General features: G+C 41.2%; 1 protein-coding gene across 1 annotated transcript in view; it reads left to right on the forward strand.

Annotated features, from left to right (window-relative positions):
* The window catches only part of LOC143321779 (voltage-dependent calcium channel subunit alpha-2/delta-1), a 56,743-nt gene that overhangs the window by 8,854 nt on the left and 34,972 nt on the right, over window positions 1–12,917 (forward strand). Inside the window, exons 4-5 of the mRNA XM_076732417.1 lie at window positions 11,406–11,465; window positions 12,198–12,233. Of these exons, the coding sequence (XP_076588532.1) occupies window positions 11,406–11,465; window positions 12,198–12,233 (96 nt within the window). The remainder of the gene's footprint in view (window positions 1–11,405; window positions 11,466–12,197; window positions 12,234–12,917) is intronic.

Genomic DNA, 12,917 nt, shown 5'->3' on the forward strand with positions numbered 1-12,917 from the left:
ATTGATGCGCGGAGACATGCGCAGATGAACAAAAGATGGGTGAACATGATGGCACAGGAAAAAAAAAGATGCTTTGAGCTAGTATTGTAAGAGATTTCCTCTTTTGAGATTCTCTCTAGGACTTTCAAATATCAGTGACAACAAACATCAGCAAACTCAGATCAGAACTCATGCATACAGTGTCCCAGCAGATTTTGTAGTTGTGCTTTGAGCTGATTTTTCTCTTACCAATCTTCTAAGTTAAATGACGGGATTTGGCAGTAAAGTGTATCAGACAGAGTACCGGAAGAGAATCTTCATTGCAGCTGGGAGATCCTTTCTTGTTCAGTGCCTTTGATATAAGGTTGGGAGTGACTCTCAATGTCAACATAATTGGAGATAGCCCAAGGCGCTTGAGCCACTTTCACTTAGTTGTCAACTGCTTTCAAACTTTCATCCTCCCTTTGCCTCGACGTCTTTCTCTCTCTTTCGTCCTCTGTGAATTTCTGTCTCTGATCTCTAACTCTGCATGATGGATGACCTTTGAAAGGCCACAGTTTACCTAGCCACAGGTGTGTGGAATAAGTGTGCGTCTATGTGGGTCTACTCATGCTTCCATAAATAAGTGTGTGGCAGAGTGTAACATGCATTATTAATGAGTACTTGGCTGCACACTGTTAGGAGAGATCGCTTTATCAAAGGTTTTGCAATGTATACTGGGGTTTGATCTCAACAGGAAACACACACACTTACACACATTAGTGCAGGAAGGGGGGTGCTGAAGGGGGTGCAGCCCCTCTCCTCCTGGCCAGAGAGAAACAGAATGGAAATGTAATTTTACCCTTTTGAATAATCTTTGCCAAAAATAATTTTAGCCATTTATGTGCTTGTGTATGCATTGTGTAGTATGAAAAAGAGGGTCAGTTTGAAGGATGAGCAAACATCTGGTATATATCTGCTATCCTGACATGCCTTCAGCTCAACTAAACGTTTAGAGGAGCTGCTTAACATAACTGACCCGAGAAAATGAAGGCTCAGAAGAAATAGCACATGCCTGCAATTTAAACAGTCCAACTAAATATTAGCCTATATGGAAAAAAGGGACACAGTGTCCAGTAGTGAGAGTGCTGCTGAATGTCATCTGCACATCCACAGGCACATTTATGCAAAATTTACACAGTTTTTTATGCTGCCTTCACCCTTTCAATCCAGTGTATTCTATTTTGTTGAATCTCAGTGTGTGCACAGTAAATAGCCAGTGCACTACCAACCTGTGCAGGTAAGGAGATGAAAATAATGCTGTGTGCAGAGAAAAGTGCTGACAGCTGTGCGTGGTCATCTACGGTATCTTAAACACAACCCATCAATACTGAATTTAGGCCCACACAGTAAGTGGTAATCAGCGAGTATGAGTTGTATTGTAATATTATATTCTGATTTAACTATAGAAAATCTACTCCTGTCAATTATTTATTCTAAATATTCATGCATGTGTGCATCTCAGCTATAGCCATACTGAAAATGTGTTCTTTTGTGAATGCTACACACAAACAAACAGATGGTTGGATGGCTGGTGCGCTTCTTTACCAAGTGATCATTATAATAACTTAACTGTGGCCTGTGCTGAGTTAATATAACTTTATGCTTATGAGACATTAATGATAGGTAGGGTGGTGCAAAAATGGTATAAGCGTTCAATAGCTCTATTGCTCCACCTGTGAGCTTAATTTACATAGTCATTGGTTTTTATTATAGGCCACACATAGTGTATGCCTATCTACTTCACCTTCCTGTAATGAAGTCCATTGACCTGAGTTTGTTGTTATTAAAGGAACAAGTAATGTGGCAATTGCTACAGACAGCAGTGTTTCAGAAAGAGAGAGAGAGAGAGAGAGAGAGAGAGAGAGAGAGAGAGAGAGAGAGAGAGAGAGAGAGAGAGAGAGATGACTCTGAAAACTTTTGTCAAGTAGTTGACCACATAGTGAAAGTGTGTGAAGTGCCCAAGGCTAGATCCAATTACTTCAACCCATCACTCCCTCCTCCATCCGTTCTCCCTTTGTCTTGCTGTCTGTGTACACTGTAATTAAAAACTTATTTATTGATGCTGCAGAACTGTTAAGGCAAAAGTCAAACAGATAAAACACTGGAGAGACATCTATGCATGCTCACACATCAAGGTATTGTTCATAATCCTCCTCTCTCTCGTTCTCTCTCTCTAACAACCGGCAGTTGTTTCTGCTGCAGTTGTTTGCCTTTGTTTGAAAAATCTGCATGAACTGTGTGTGTGTTTCTGTGTGTGTATTTGTGTGTACTGTGTGTGTGTGTGTGTGTGTGTGTGTGTGTGTGTGTGTGTGTGTGTGTGTGCGTGTGCAATTCCCTTCTCTTCTCCTGGGGTGAAGGACTATCCAGTGACTAATGAGCCAGTCTACAACATTACTTAAAGTAATACCTCAACCAGCACCACTAAAACTCAACAGGACACAGGTGGCCCTGTACTGTGCATGTGAGTGTGTGTCTGGACTATGTGTGTGTAGGTTAAAGAGTGTGCTTTTCAAAATGACACATCTTCCATTTCCAATGCTGGCATCATGATTACTGGCGGGCAGCTTAAGTTTATTAGTCAAATGGAAAGATGGGCTTATGAACTAGGAACGGTTTACTGGATGCAATAATCTGTGTAATAAAAAATGGACACGAAGTGATTACTATTATTTAATAATGTCAGACTTCAGCAGTAGAAACCTTGACAATCGCTTCTGTTATCAGCTTGAAAAGTGATTACCTTGAATTCTGACAGTAAAAGTTGCCTTCAGTGATGATCCATATTCACTGCAGGATAAATATAACAAAAAGTCCACTGAAATTCTCAAACCAGACCTTCAGCAGAATCCACTTCTTTGCTCTTGATGAAATCAGTATGTTCCAAACACTCCTAGTCACCAGAATATGGCTAAATACACTGCACTCCTTAAAGCTCTGAAGCTTTGCGTAATAGGGTATGCATGCGTGTTAGATGTCAGTCATACTTCTGATCTCTCTCCAAAATTAATGTAACTATTACTTTGAAATCCTGACAAGTATATCTGCCCTCATTGTCCTTTGACTTATGAAGTAGGGGGCATATCTTAATTTGCACCGGTACAATTTTAAGGCCCCATGCCTCACCCAGTCTCAACCCATAACATCAAGGCTGCAGGGTGTAATTCCACCATTATGCACTTTTACTTTTATAAAATGCTTTAGTTGCCACCATAGGATTCCACAAAAATGTCATAGACACAACATAATTGCCTTGTATGGTGTTTTTGCAATTTGCATCTCCATACAAGGTAAAATCTCAAGGAATTTCTGCCTGGTATGTACAGCTACATACATTCATAAAGTTATTACTGTATATTGTATTGAAGGCTTCAGTAATACACAGTATGTTAAACTGTTTACAGGGACCATCTTACTGGAAAAGCTAATATTATTCTCATTATAAAACTGCTTAAAATGTCTTGCAAAAACAATAATTCTCTGAAATATGTACATTGAAATCCCAGATTACATTACACAGATTTCCGTCATCATTTTTCGTGAATGAGTCAGCTCGCAACAAACCTGATTCCTGACCTGCTAGCCTCTGTATCATTAGCTCCCAGCCTGCCTGCCCAGATCCTGTATTTCCTTAACCCTATAAGTCTTCAACTAACCATTTCAGGAGCCATCCTGATGTCCAGTGGCAATCTTTCATTGAGTCTTGCCAAGTCATTTTCAGGTGGTACCCTTGTGGAGCCCCCAGAAGAATATGTGGTCCCTGTCAACCCTCTGTGGTTTTACTTTGCTGCCTAGTTCCTTAGCCTAGCTAGCCTCTCAGCTACTACCACCGGGCCTCCACTGCTCAGCGCCACGGCTGACCACCAGCCAGATCTCCCTGATCTCCCATTGGCCACCTGCAACCTGTATCCTATTTTCTGTTTCCTGACTCCTGGAACCTGATTCTGAATCTGGACGTGTCTGCTTGTCTACACCTCGTTCCCTGCCACATTCCTGTTACCTGTGGACTCTCAGTTCCTTCTGTTCAGATTTCTAACCATGCCAGTAAGGCTATGTACCTTAATTTTATCAATAAATCCCTGAGCTGTTCCTATCTATCTGATTCTTTGAATTTAGGTCCTATTTCTTGCTTTTGTTTTTGTCCTGTTTCTTGTTTTTGTATATTCTTTGTACCACTGTGGATTGTACAAGCAGTTGGCTCTCCACTTTTGATTTCACCTTGAAGTCTACATTAAAGAGGAACATAGGTGAAAACATGCGCCTGGCTATTATGCAGACCTTTACAGAAACGTGTATTGTGGTTCCATGTAAAAAAACGCAATCTGTTATCTCCATTCTTCCATCTATTTAGTTTAAGCATATCTGGAATAATTGTCAGACACTAAACGATTCAGCATTGCCTCTCAGACCATCTCCTTATACTGTAAACAGGAGACAGAAATCTTTTCTTTCCAAATTCTAACCATGTTTACAACTCTATCATGTGATTGTCTCCTTTATAATGTTGTCATCTTCAGAATTCCTTAAGTAATGCTAAACAGTTATCCACCTCTCTTTATTTAGACATTTGTGTTAAGTGTTTGGTGTGTTATTTGTGCGTGTGTTAAATAGAGTCTTTGTACCCCAGGTGTTGGACCATATTTTTATTAATCTGTTTCCAGCTGTCACAATGTTAAAATAATGAGCGCAAGATGTGACATTATGATGTGTGTGTGTGTGTGTGTGTGTGTGTGTGTGTGTGTGTGTGTGTGTACGCACGTGCCAATGTAACATAGTAATGAACAGAGGCTATGATATGATCAGAGATATCCCAGTCTCCGGAGCAGATGTTACTCAACCTCCCATCTCTGCTCTGCACTGATCATATTAAGCAGACAAGAAGTGTTCGCATATGTCTGTCTGTGTGCTTACATCCATGTTGATATATATATGTGTGATAGATAGAAATAGAGAGAGTGGGGAAGAGCAGTGCAGAAAGGGAATTCTAAGTAGACTCACAGAAGGCCAGGGACAAGTGTCAAATGCATTCATCAAGAAGAAATCCACACTGTTGGTGGATCAAAACATGCTCAAGGTTACATGTGAATACTTGATTTGGAGACAGTCGCTGTCACTGTGAAGAGAAGCAGCTTTTCATATCTAATAATAATAAACAGTAATTAAAAATGACACATAATATTTTTGAGAATAAATATTTCAATGCTTTTTATAATTACTGTAATTGAGATGCGACAAGATGATTAGTAGCTTCAGACACTGTTGCTACTACACTTCTGTCATGTTTTTCTGTTTGTGTTTGTTTTTACAGTTTGTCTTACAGAAAGTACCAAGTGCTTTGGAATTTTTCCACCATTTTATCTGTTTTGCTTTTGTCTGAAAGGGCACCCAATATGAAGGAGTTAGTTCTAACGAATGCCTTGATAATGGCCAATAAATAATTCACTAGTCCTCCGTAGATTAGTTAAAGGACGTTAATTGTAACAACACTGGGAGTGCAAACGTTGAGATCATTTGACCATTTATTTCAAGAAAAGGACTCCAGTCATGATAAAAGGATAAAAATGTCTAAAAAAAATAATTAAGTAACAATTTCTTTAACATTTACAACTGTAGACATGATGATTAAACCCCTTTATTAAAGTGCCTATAATCGACATTTTTAGAATAACTATGTATCTAATGACATTGTATAACAGTATGAAATGTGATGCCTGCAGTGATAAACCTCCAGAAAATTATCACCTGAATCTGCAGCTGCCCTCAGTCAGTCAGCTACCTGCTCAGCACCAAATGACAGACAAAGTTAACAACTTGCTGATGAACGTAGTGCAGCATTGAGAATCTCAAAACCAGATATTCCCTCAGGAGTTGGTGGAGACCAAAACCCAAGCTAAAATAGTGATAGTGACCACAAACTCGACTCCAAATGAATGATAATGTTGCTCTGTAACTATAATGGCAATATTACTAAATAGCATGCATAATAAACACTAGCCAAGAGGATTTTTCACAACCTGATGACTCAGATTGTTCCTGTCAAAATCAGTAAATGATTAATTAACCATTAAATCCATTAGGTCCATCGTAAGCCCTATATAAAGAATGGCTTTTTTGAAAGTCCCTTTATCATTTACCTTTTGAATTAGAACATGGTGACTCTCAGTGTTGTAAAGAAAGAAAGAAACAATCTAAATTGTCTGAAGTTGACAATAGAGATACACACATCTTTGAGATCCACGCATGAGAGCAAAAGAGCAAAAGAGAGCAAATGAGACGGGGAGCAGCTGCAGATTTACTGTTCCTGTCGGAGGGTCTGGCCTCTGAGAAAAGCCATGTGGAGAGCAGCACGGCTCTCCCCTGGGCTCTCACAGCTGCAGTTACCTCTGCTCTTTCTCTCTTGTCTAATGCTCTCTTTCTCCCTTTACTCATCTCGCCTCCCTCTCCTTCCATCCCTGCATCCCTCACTTTTGGTCTCCCTGCTTCGCCAGTCCACTGTATCTCTCCTGCGTCCAGCTCCTGACCTTTTTGCTACTGTTCTCTGTCAAACTGGAATTTGCAATAAATCTTACATCTCCTGACCTCTTCTCACTCTCATCATACCCCCTCCATTCTTCTACTGCATATCTGTTCTCATTCACTCCAACGCTCCTCTTTACTCCTCTGTGCTCTTCTGCATTAGTTCTCTCTCTCTGTCTCCTCTGTTCTGTTTGACTCTGTCTGCCCACCTCCACTGTTCTCCATTTATTCTTTCTCCTAAGTCTGTTACCAGCTCATCTTTTTTTTTTGTTTCCCGTTCTTCTATTATTACACCTTACTAACACAAAGTATGTATTAGACAGGCACACAGGAGGATGCATTTTTTTTTTCCTTTTCACAGGAACTAAACTAATGCGTTTTGGTGAAGGCCTCCATCATTCTTTAGGGAAAAACCTCCACCCACTCTTGTATCTGTATCTTTATCATCCCACTGCTCATTCTCATAAGCCAAGTTTTACTGAGAACTATGAACACTGTGATCATGCTGAGCGAGAGTATTGTTTTCTCTCTTTGTGCTGTCATTTCCGTTAATCCATCTGCTCATAATTTACGTCTCCCCCTCTTCCCTTTTCATACTCCTCTCTTCTGCTTTTCATACTACCCCTTCACATCTCCCCCATTTTTATTTTTTTGCCATCCCTTTGAGTTCAGACTCATTACGGCGAATATGTAACCAGCTTTCATGAATGTGGACACGTTGTCAGAAACGAGGAAAGGAAAGATAAGACTGGATATGAGTGTTAATGATCTTTTAGACTGTTACTACTCTTGTGAGTATTGCTTTTTTGTCTGGGGGAGAAGGCAGTGTGCTCCAAATGGCCCATTGATTTCAGCCATGTGGAGCCTTTAGAAACACATGCACACAATTACATGCACACACACACACACACACACACACACACACACACACACACACACACACACACACACACACAGGGAGTCTGGGAGACTCTGTGAGGTTGAGCAGAGCCTGTCTCATCTACCCTGTCTATCCTTTAAGCTGTGCTCTGCTTTCTCACTAAATGCATGGTGGGCTGCTGGGCTGCCCTGGCAGAATGACAACTAATACTGGTGAGAAAAGGGCAGAAATTTCCCTCTGTGGGGTGAGCAGATAGGACTCCACTGCCATCCAACACTCAGGCCAGCTCCAAACATTTCTCTGCTCTCTATGGCTGCAGTGTAATTATCTCATACATCAGTGTGCATGAAGAGTGGAAGGTGTATGAAATGAGAAATATCATTTTATGTGCCCTGTTTGGCTGTTGGAATATTGATAGGCACAACAGTTGCTGCGGTCATCATTCGGCCATTTTTATGTTCAACTGGGGTTATGATATAGCCAACCAACATGTATCAGCAATGCTGCCTGCACATAGTATTGGATGTTTGGTTGTTTTTTCCCCTGGTATTAGATTTCATGATTCTTACGATTCCTTCTCCTATTTGCTCTTTTTTTCCACTGAAGCACCTCATTCCATAAACTATCTCGCTTCCCTAAGTCCATAGACCCAACTCTGGGTCTCCTTGTATCCATGTATACTTCTTTCCCCATTAAGGCTGCAGGGGACCAGTGGCTCTCCAGTGAAGTCTCCAGTGGTCAACCAGTGACAGAGTGAACTCATTATGGTGTGGAGGTGGGGCATCCAGACCACAATAAGTGAGAGAAGGACTAATGAGCAGTTAGATCTATGGGGAGTGTGTTATGCACTCCCATTAACTAAACCCTTGTAGTGTTAAATTTGTGTTTCAACGGAGCAACGCTGGCTTCTAATCAATTGTCAGCAACAGCAACTTGCAGTAGCTCTGTAATGAACTGTTATGCCAGTTTAGAGAGGTTAGCTGTCACTCATAGAGCGGGGCTCATCAAGCCAAGGCTCTGTAGCATTTGATTGTGGCACTGCTTTCTTTGGGTAGCCTGATAACCTCTCTGTGTGTACGTGTTTGACAAAGAGTATGAGAGGGATACAGAGAAAAAAGAGGCAGAAAAGAGAAGGATAATTAGGTATCTTTCCTTACACAAACCCCTCCTCACCCTCCTCCCTATCTCCCAGAGGGGAGAGGAGCCTCGTCAAAGCCCTGTCATGAATTTTTAACAACCCTGTCGGTCTGCTCTCTTACGAGGTGTGGGTGCGTGTATGTGCGGATTTGCATGTGCATGTTCACATACAGGAAGTGTGTGAGGGACAAGAGTATATTGACACAAAATGCTGTAGTCCTATATTTTCCATTAATGTCACAGAAATTGCTAGAGTATGATGCATGATGTATCAAGTATTGAGCAGCTGTTGCTTATACTCATGTATCATATCACATACATCGCGCTGCAAGGGACCCAAAGGGAGATCTGTGATCAATATCCATATGTCCATGTACTGCTGTTCTACAAAGACTATGCATATGTGTTTAGCAAATAGAACATATTTTGAGAGAAGGTCTGGATTTATGCATGAGTGAAGCTCAGTTAGCTCGGTGGTGTGACATTAACATGATGTTGATGTTACAGTGACATTAGCTGACATTAACCTAATGACAAGACCTCTTGCACTTGGCTTTTCCAGCATGGATATGAACCGCTGCTCCCGTTTTCCCTCTGGTGGGACATTATTACAGCTTTAAATCTTTTCTTTTTTCATGAAACACTTATGGAATGAAATTATGAAGAACCAGGATTTTGTTTGCAGCTGAGGTGTCACTGATTTTAATTATTAATCAGAAAATAATGAGATTTTATACAACCATTCAGTTCCACCTGGAATTCCCTCATATTTTTTTTTTTGTTAAAACCTCTGAAAACACAGTTAAACATTGGTAAAGCATTCTTGTGCTGATACTTGTTTTTGCAGGGTTCGATCTTGTTTGTTCAGGGGTACCAGCAGCACAGAGACACGTATGACCAGCACAAGATTCCAAATTACAGCTTACTCATATAATTGTTATTCTTTAATTAGAGCTCTTGATTGAGATGTTAATCTCCAGATGGAATCACTTGAAATAGTTTCACCACCGTCAATGTCTGGTGAAAGCAAGCGTCAGCGTCGAGCGTTTGATAGACACAATGTCTAAATTGAAAACACATGATTCAGAACTTGATGCAGTGATGGAACTTGTTATTTTTGTGCATGATGAACATGGTGCGTAATAATTTCATGATCCACTATTTCGTGTTGGCATGTGTGTCTGTGTGGTTGTTTATGGTTCAGATGGGGTGTATATTTAGCTGCTGACAGCCAGTGCAGAGGAGGTGGAGACAGGTCTGGAACAGAGCCCAGGACTGGAGGCCAAAGGGATGGGACTGTTGATCAAGAATGGAACTATTGCCGACAGCAGACACATGGTCATAGGCACGCACGTACACATTCATTCCCGCACTCAGTAAAAGCACAGAATAACATATACTATAAACATCTCATCCAGTTATTGCTCACGCACAGATCCGACATGCCTGATGTTAGACTTTCTTCCTTGCAAAGTCCAGCAGATGGATATCAGATGGAGATTCGGCTATAAATAGCCATAAAACTTCATCAATTCTAATTGCCTCAGTTAATTTAAAATACATCCCTGAGAGGAGCTTCTCTGAGGCTATGGTAACCATGCTGTTGTGAAGGAAGTCAGACAGCTGGGTTTATTCAAGGGCAATCCTTTTCTCCACGGGGTTGTCATTAGTCAGTACAGTCGGAGAAGGGCAGGCCAGGGCCAGGCTAAGGTTTGATCTTTGTGGATTTACCTGGGTGAACATACACACAGTCTTGTGGAAGAGTGTCAGTGTCTGTTTTGTTTCTCTGCCCGCTGCTTGCCTTTGGATCTCGCTGTTCTTTTATTCTAACTCCTTACCTCATATCTGTTCACAAAGCATTAGTAGTGGAATTTGAGCAAAATCTTTAAAAATGTATGAAACTGTTTAGTTAGTTCACACATCAACTGTAAAATGTAGAAATCAGATCTCTCTCTCTGCCTCCCCCTTTGTCTATGTGTCATAGCGTTCTTGTTAGTGTTGCTCTCAGTTTTGACCTCATTTTTCCCACAAAGGAAAGATGGAATCAAACTGTGAAAGATCATAAGGAAAGCCTGTCGAGGCTTCAATGTATGTGCAATTGGAAAGCAATGTCAAAATATCGCACAATTTCAAGTACAATACTGCACTCGTGATGTTTCGGTAATAAATAAATACTTCACTGGATGTCTACAGAGCGGTTAAGCCAGCCATTAGTTCCCAGTTTGATATATATAGGCTGTTTAGTTTGTGCTCACCGTTTTCATTGCTTGTATCATGTAAGAAATGTTCTCCTGCGATAAATGTACTGCTCTTACCACTGTTCTCTTCTTCTCTATCGCTTCTCGGTGTGAGTGTGTGTGCATGTCAGAGAGATGTGCAGAGCAAAGGTGAAGTTAATTACATTTATATCCCCCTGTTATTGAGTTGTATCCAATTTGATTGACAGCCACTCAGGTGGTAATCTATTTGCACTTGACTTTATTCAATGTTTTGCCATTTCTTACTCCCCCATTCCCCCATTTCTCTTCATTTCTCTCTCTTTTGTGCCCAACACACACACACACACACACACACACACACACACACACACACACACACGCACACCTCCTACAATACAACATTTTCATTCTGACAGTATGGCCCTCGGTAGTGTGGCCTTTAGCGGACGGTGCTGTAAAACGGCGATAGCCCTGTGAGGGAGATCGTAATCATTTCTCTGCCTCTGGGATGGTCTCCATAGTGCTTTTTAACATGCTCTCTTTTGCTCAGGTTTTCTATAATTAGACTGACGCTGTGAATGAGGCATACCTTGTGCAGTTTCCAATCTAAATCCCTGTCATATTTCACTCCCCAGAAACTGGCCACAGCTGCTGAGAACTTCCAGATGGAGTATCAGTGGAAAGACGAGTTTGAGGTAACAGAGGGAAACAAAAACACAGACACACACACACACTGACGGGAATAAGTGCATAAACACATCTATTATGTTACATTGCATTATGTGTATCTGTATGTGGGTAAAACACAGGGAGATGCGCACACACAAACATTAATGGTCATGCACATAGTCTGGATTTACTGGCCATAAATTAATTTCATTGTTTGAATAGGTTTAATCTGTTTGCGTCTGTGTGTCGTTAGCAGTGATTACAGCTCCATTAGTAAATAGGTTTATTGCACATTATACACTGTATTATGACACTTTATGCCCCTCATTTCAGATGACAGATTCTCTGCTTTCTAAGAACAACAGTGGCAGACAATTATAAGGCAGAGTAAAGGTGGTCATGAAAAATGCGTGTCACAGACATCAGCAGTGAATTGCTATATTGCTTTCTCAATGGCAGGAAAATGCTTCCCTGGAGCATTGCAAATGGCTGCAGGCACACAGACACAGATGTAAAAAGAGGAACACTCTGCACACTCAGCTTAACTCATACAGTATTCATACAATCGGTAGCAAGGGCCAGTGTCTTCATTAACATAAAACTGGAGAATTTACTGATGGAGTTGTCTGCCAACAAAATAAAGAACTATTTAGAAATGGAGCAAGCATTTCATGATTATATAAATGTTACACTTCTTCGTGCAACACCCTAAAGCAGCCTCAAAATGATATTTGCGCTTCTATGTGACTTGTTTACAGGATGATGAAATCGCCTACTACAACGCAAAGGACAATGTGAGTGTGCTTTTTTTTCCCCCCTTCTGTGTATTTGCTCTGCTTCCATTTTAGCCCCTGCAAACACACGGGTCACACACAAACATGGGAAGTAATATGCTTTTGCTACACTGCACCCTCTCTCTCCTGTCCTCCCTTTCACCTCCTCGTCTTCCCTCCTCTCCTCCATTTTCCTTTTCTTATTCACCACATTCATGCCTTTTTTTTTTTTTTCCACCCTGGCTTTCTATCATTGCCTCAGCCTTTTGCTGCATTCCCTCCCTATTTTGCCTCCTCTCCAGGCTTTTCTTCCAGAGTAGCTTCCTCTCCGTCATCCCTCCTCCCACCCTTTCTCAGGTGAAGAGGTTTCTGCCATGTTTCTCCTCTAATTGACAGATGAGATGTATGAGCTGGCTACACTGTTGCTTTATTAGGAAGTAACTGCTCGCACTCCCTCTCCCTCCCCCCTCTTGCTTTTTGTCTCTCTCTCCACTTCACTACCTCGCTCCCTCCCCACCCTGCATTCTTTCCTCCATATCTCATCATGCTTTTCTTCATATATTTCCCTGTCTGCACTGCTCTCATTGATGTAAATTGGTGAATGCACAGTAGGAGTTATAAATCTCCACAAGGGGCACAGACAATCTGGCTGTATCCTGCTACTCCTCCCAAGTGAAAACGATAAAAAAGAGAAAAAGCAAGATA

The sequence above is a fragment of the Chaetodon auriga genome, chromosome 6, assembly GCF_051107435.1.
Source record: "Chaetodon auriga isolate fChaAug3 chromosome 6, fChaAug3.hap1, whole genome shotgun sequence".
NCBI classification, from domain to species: domain Eukaryota; kingdom Metazoa; phylum Chordata; class Actinopteri; order Chaetodontiformes; family Chaetodontidae; genus Chaetodon; species Chaetodon auriga.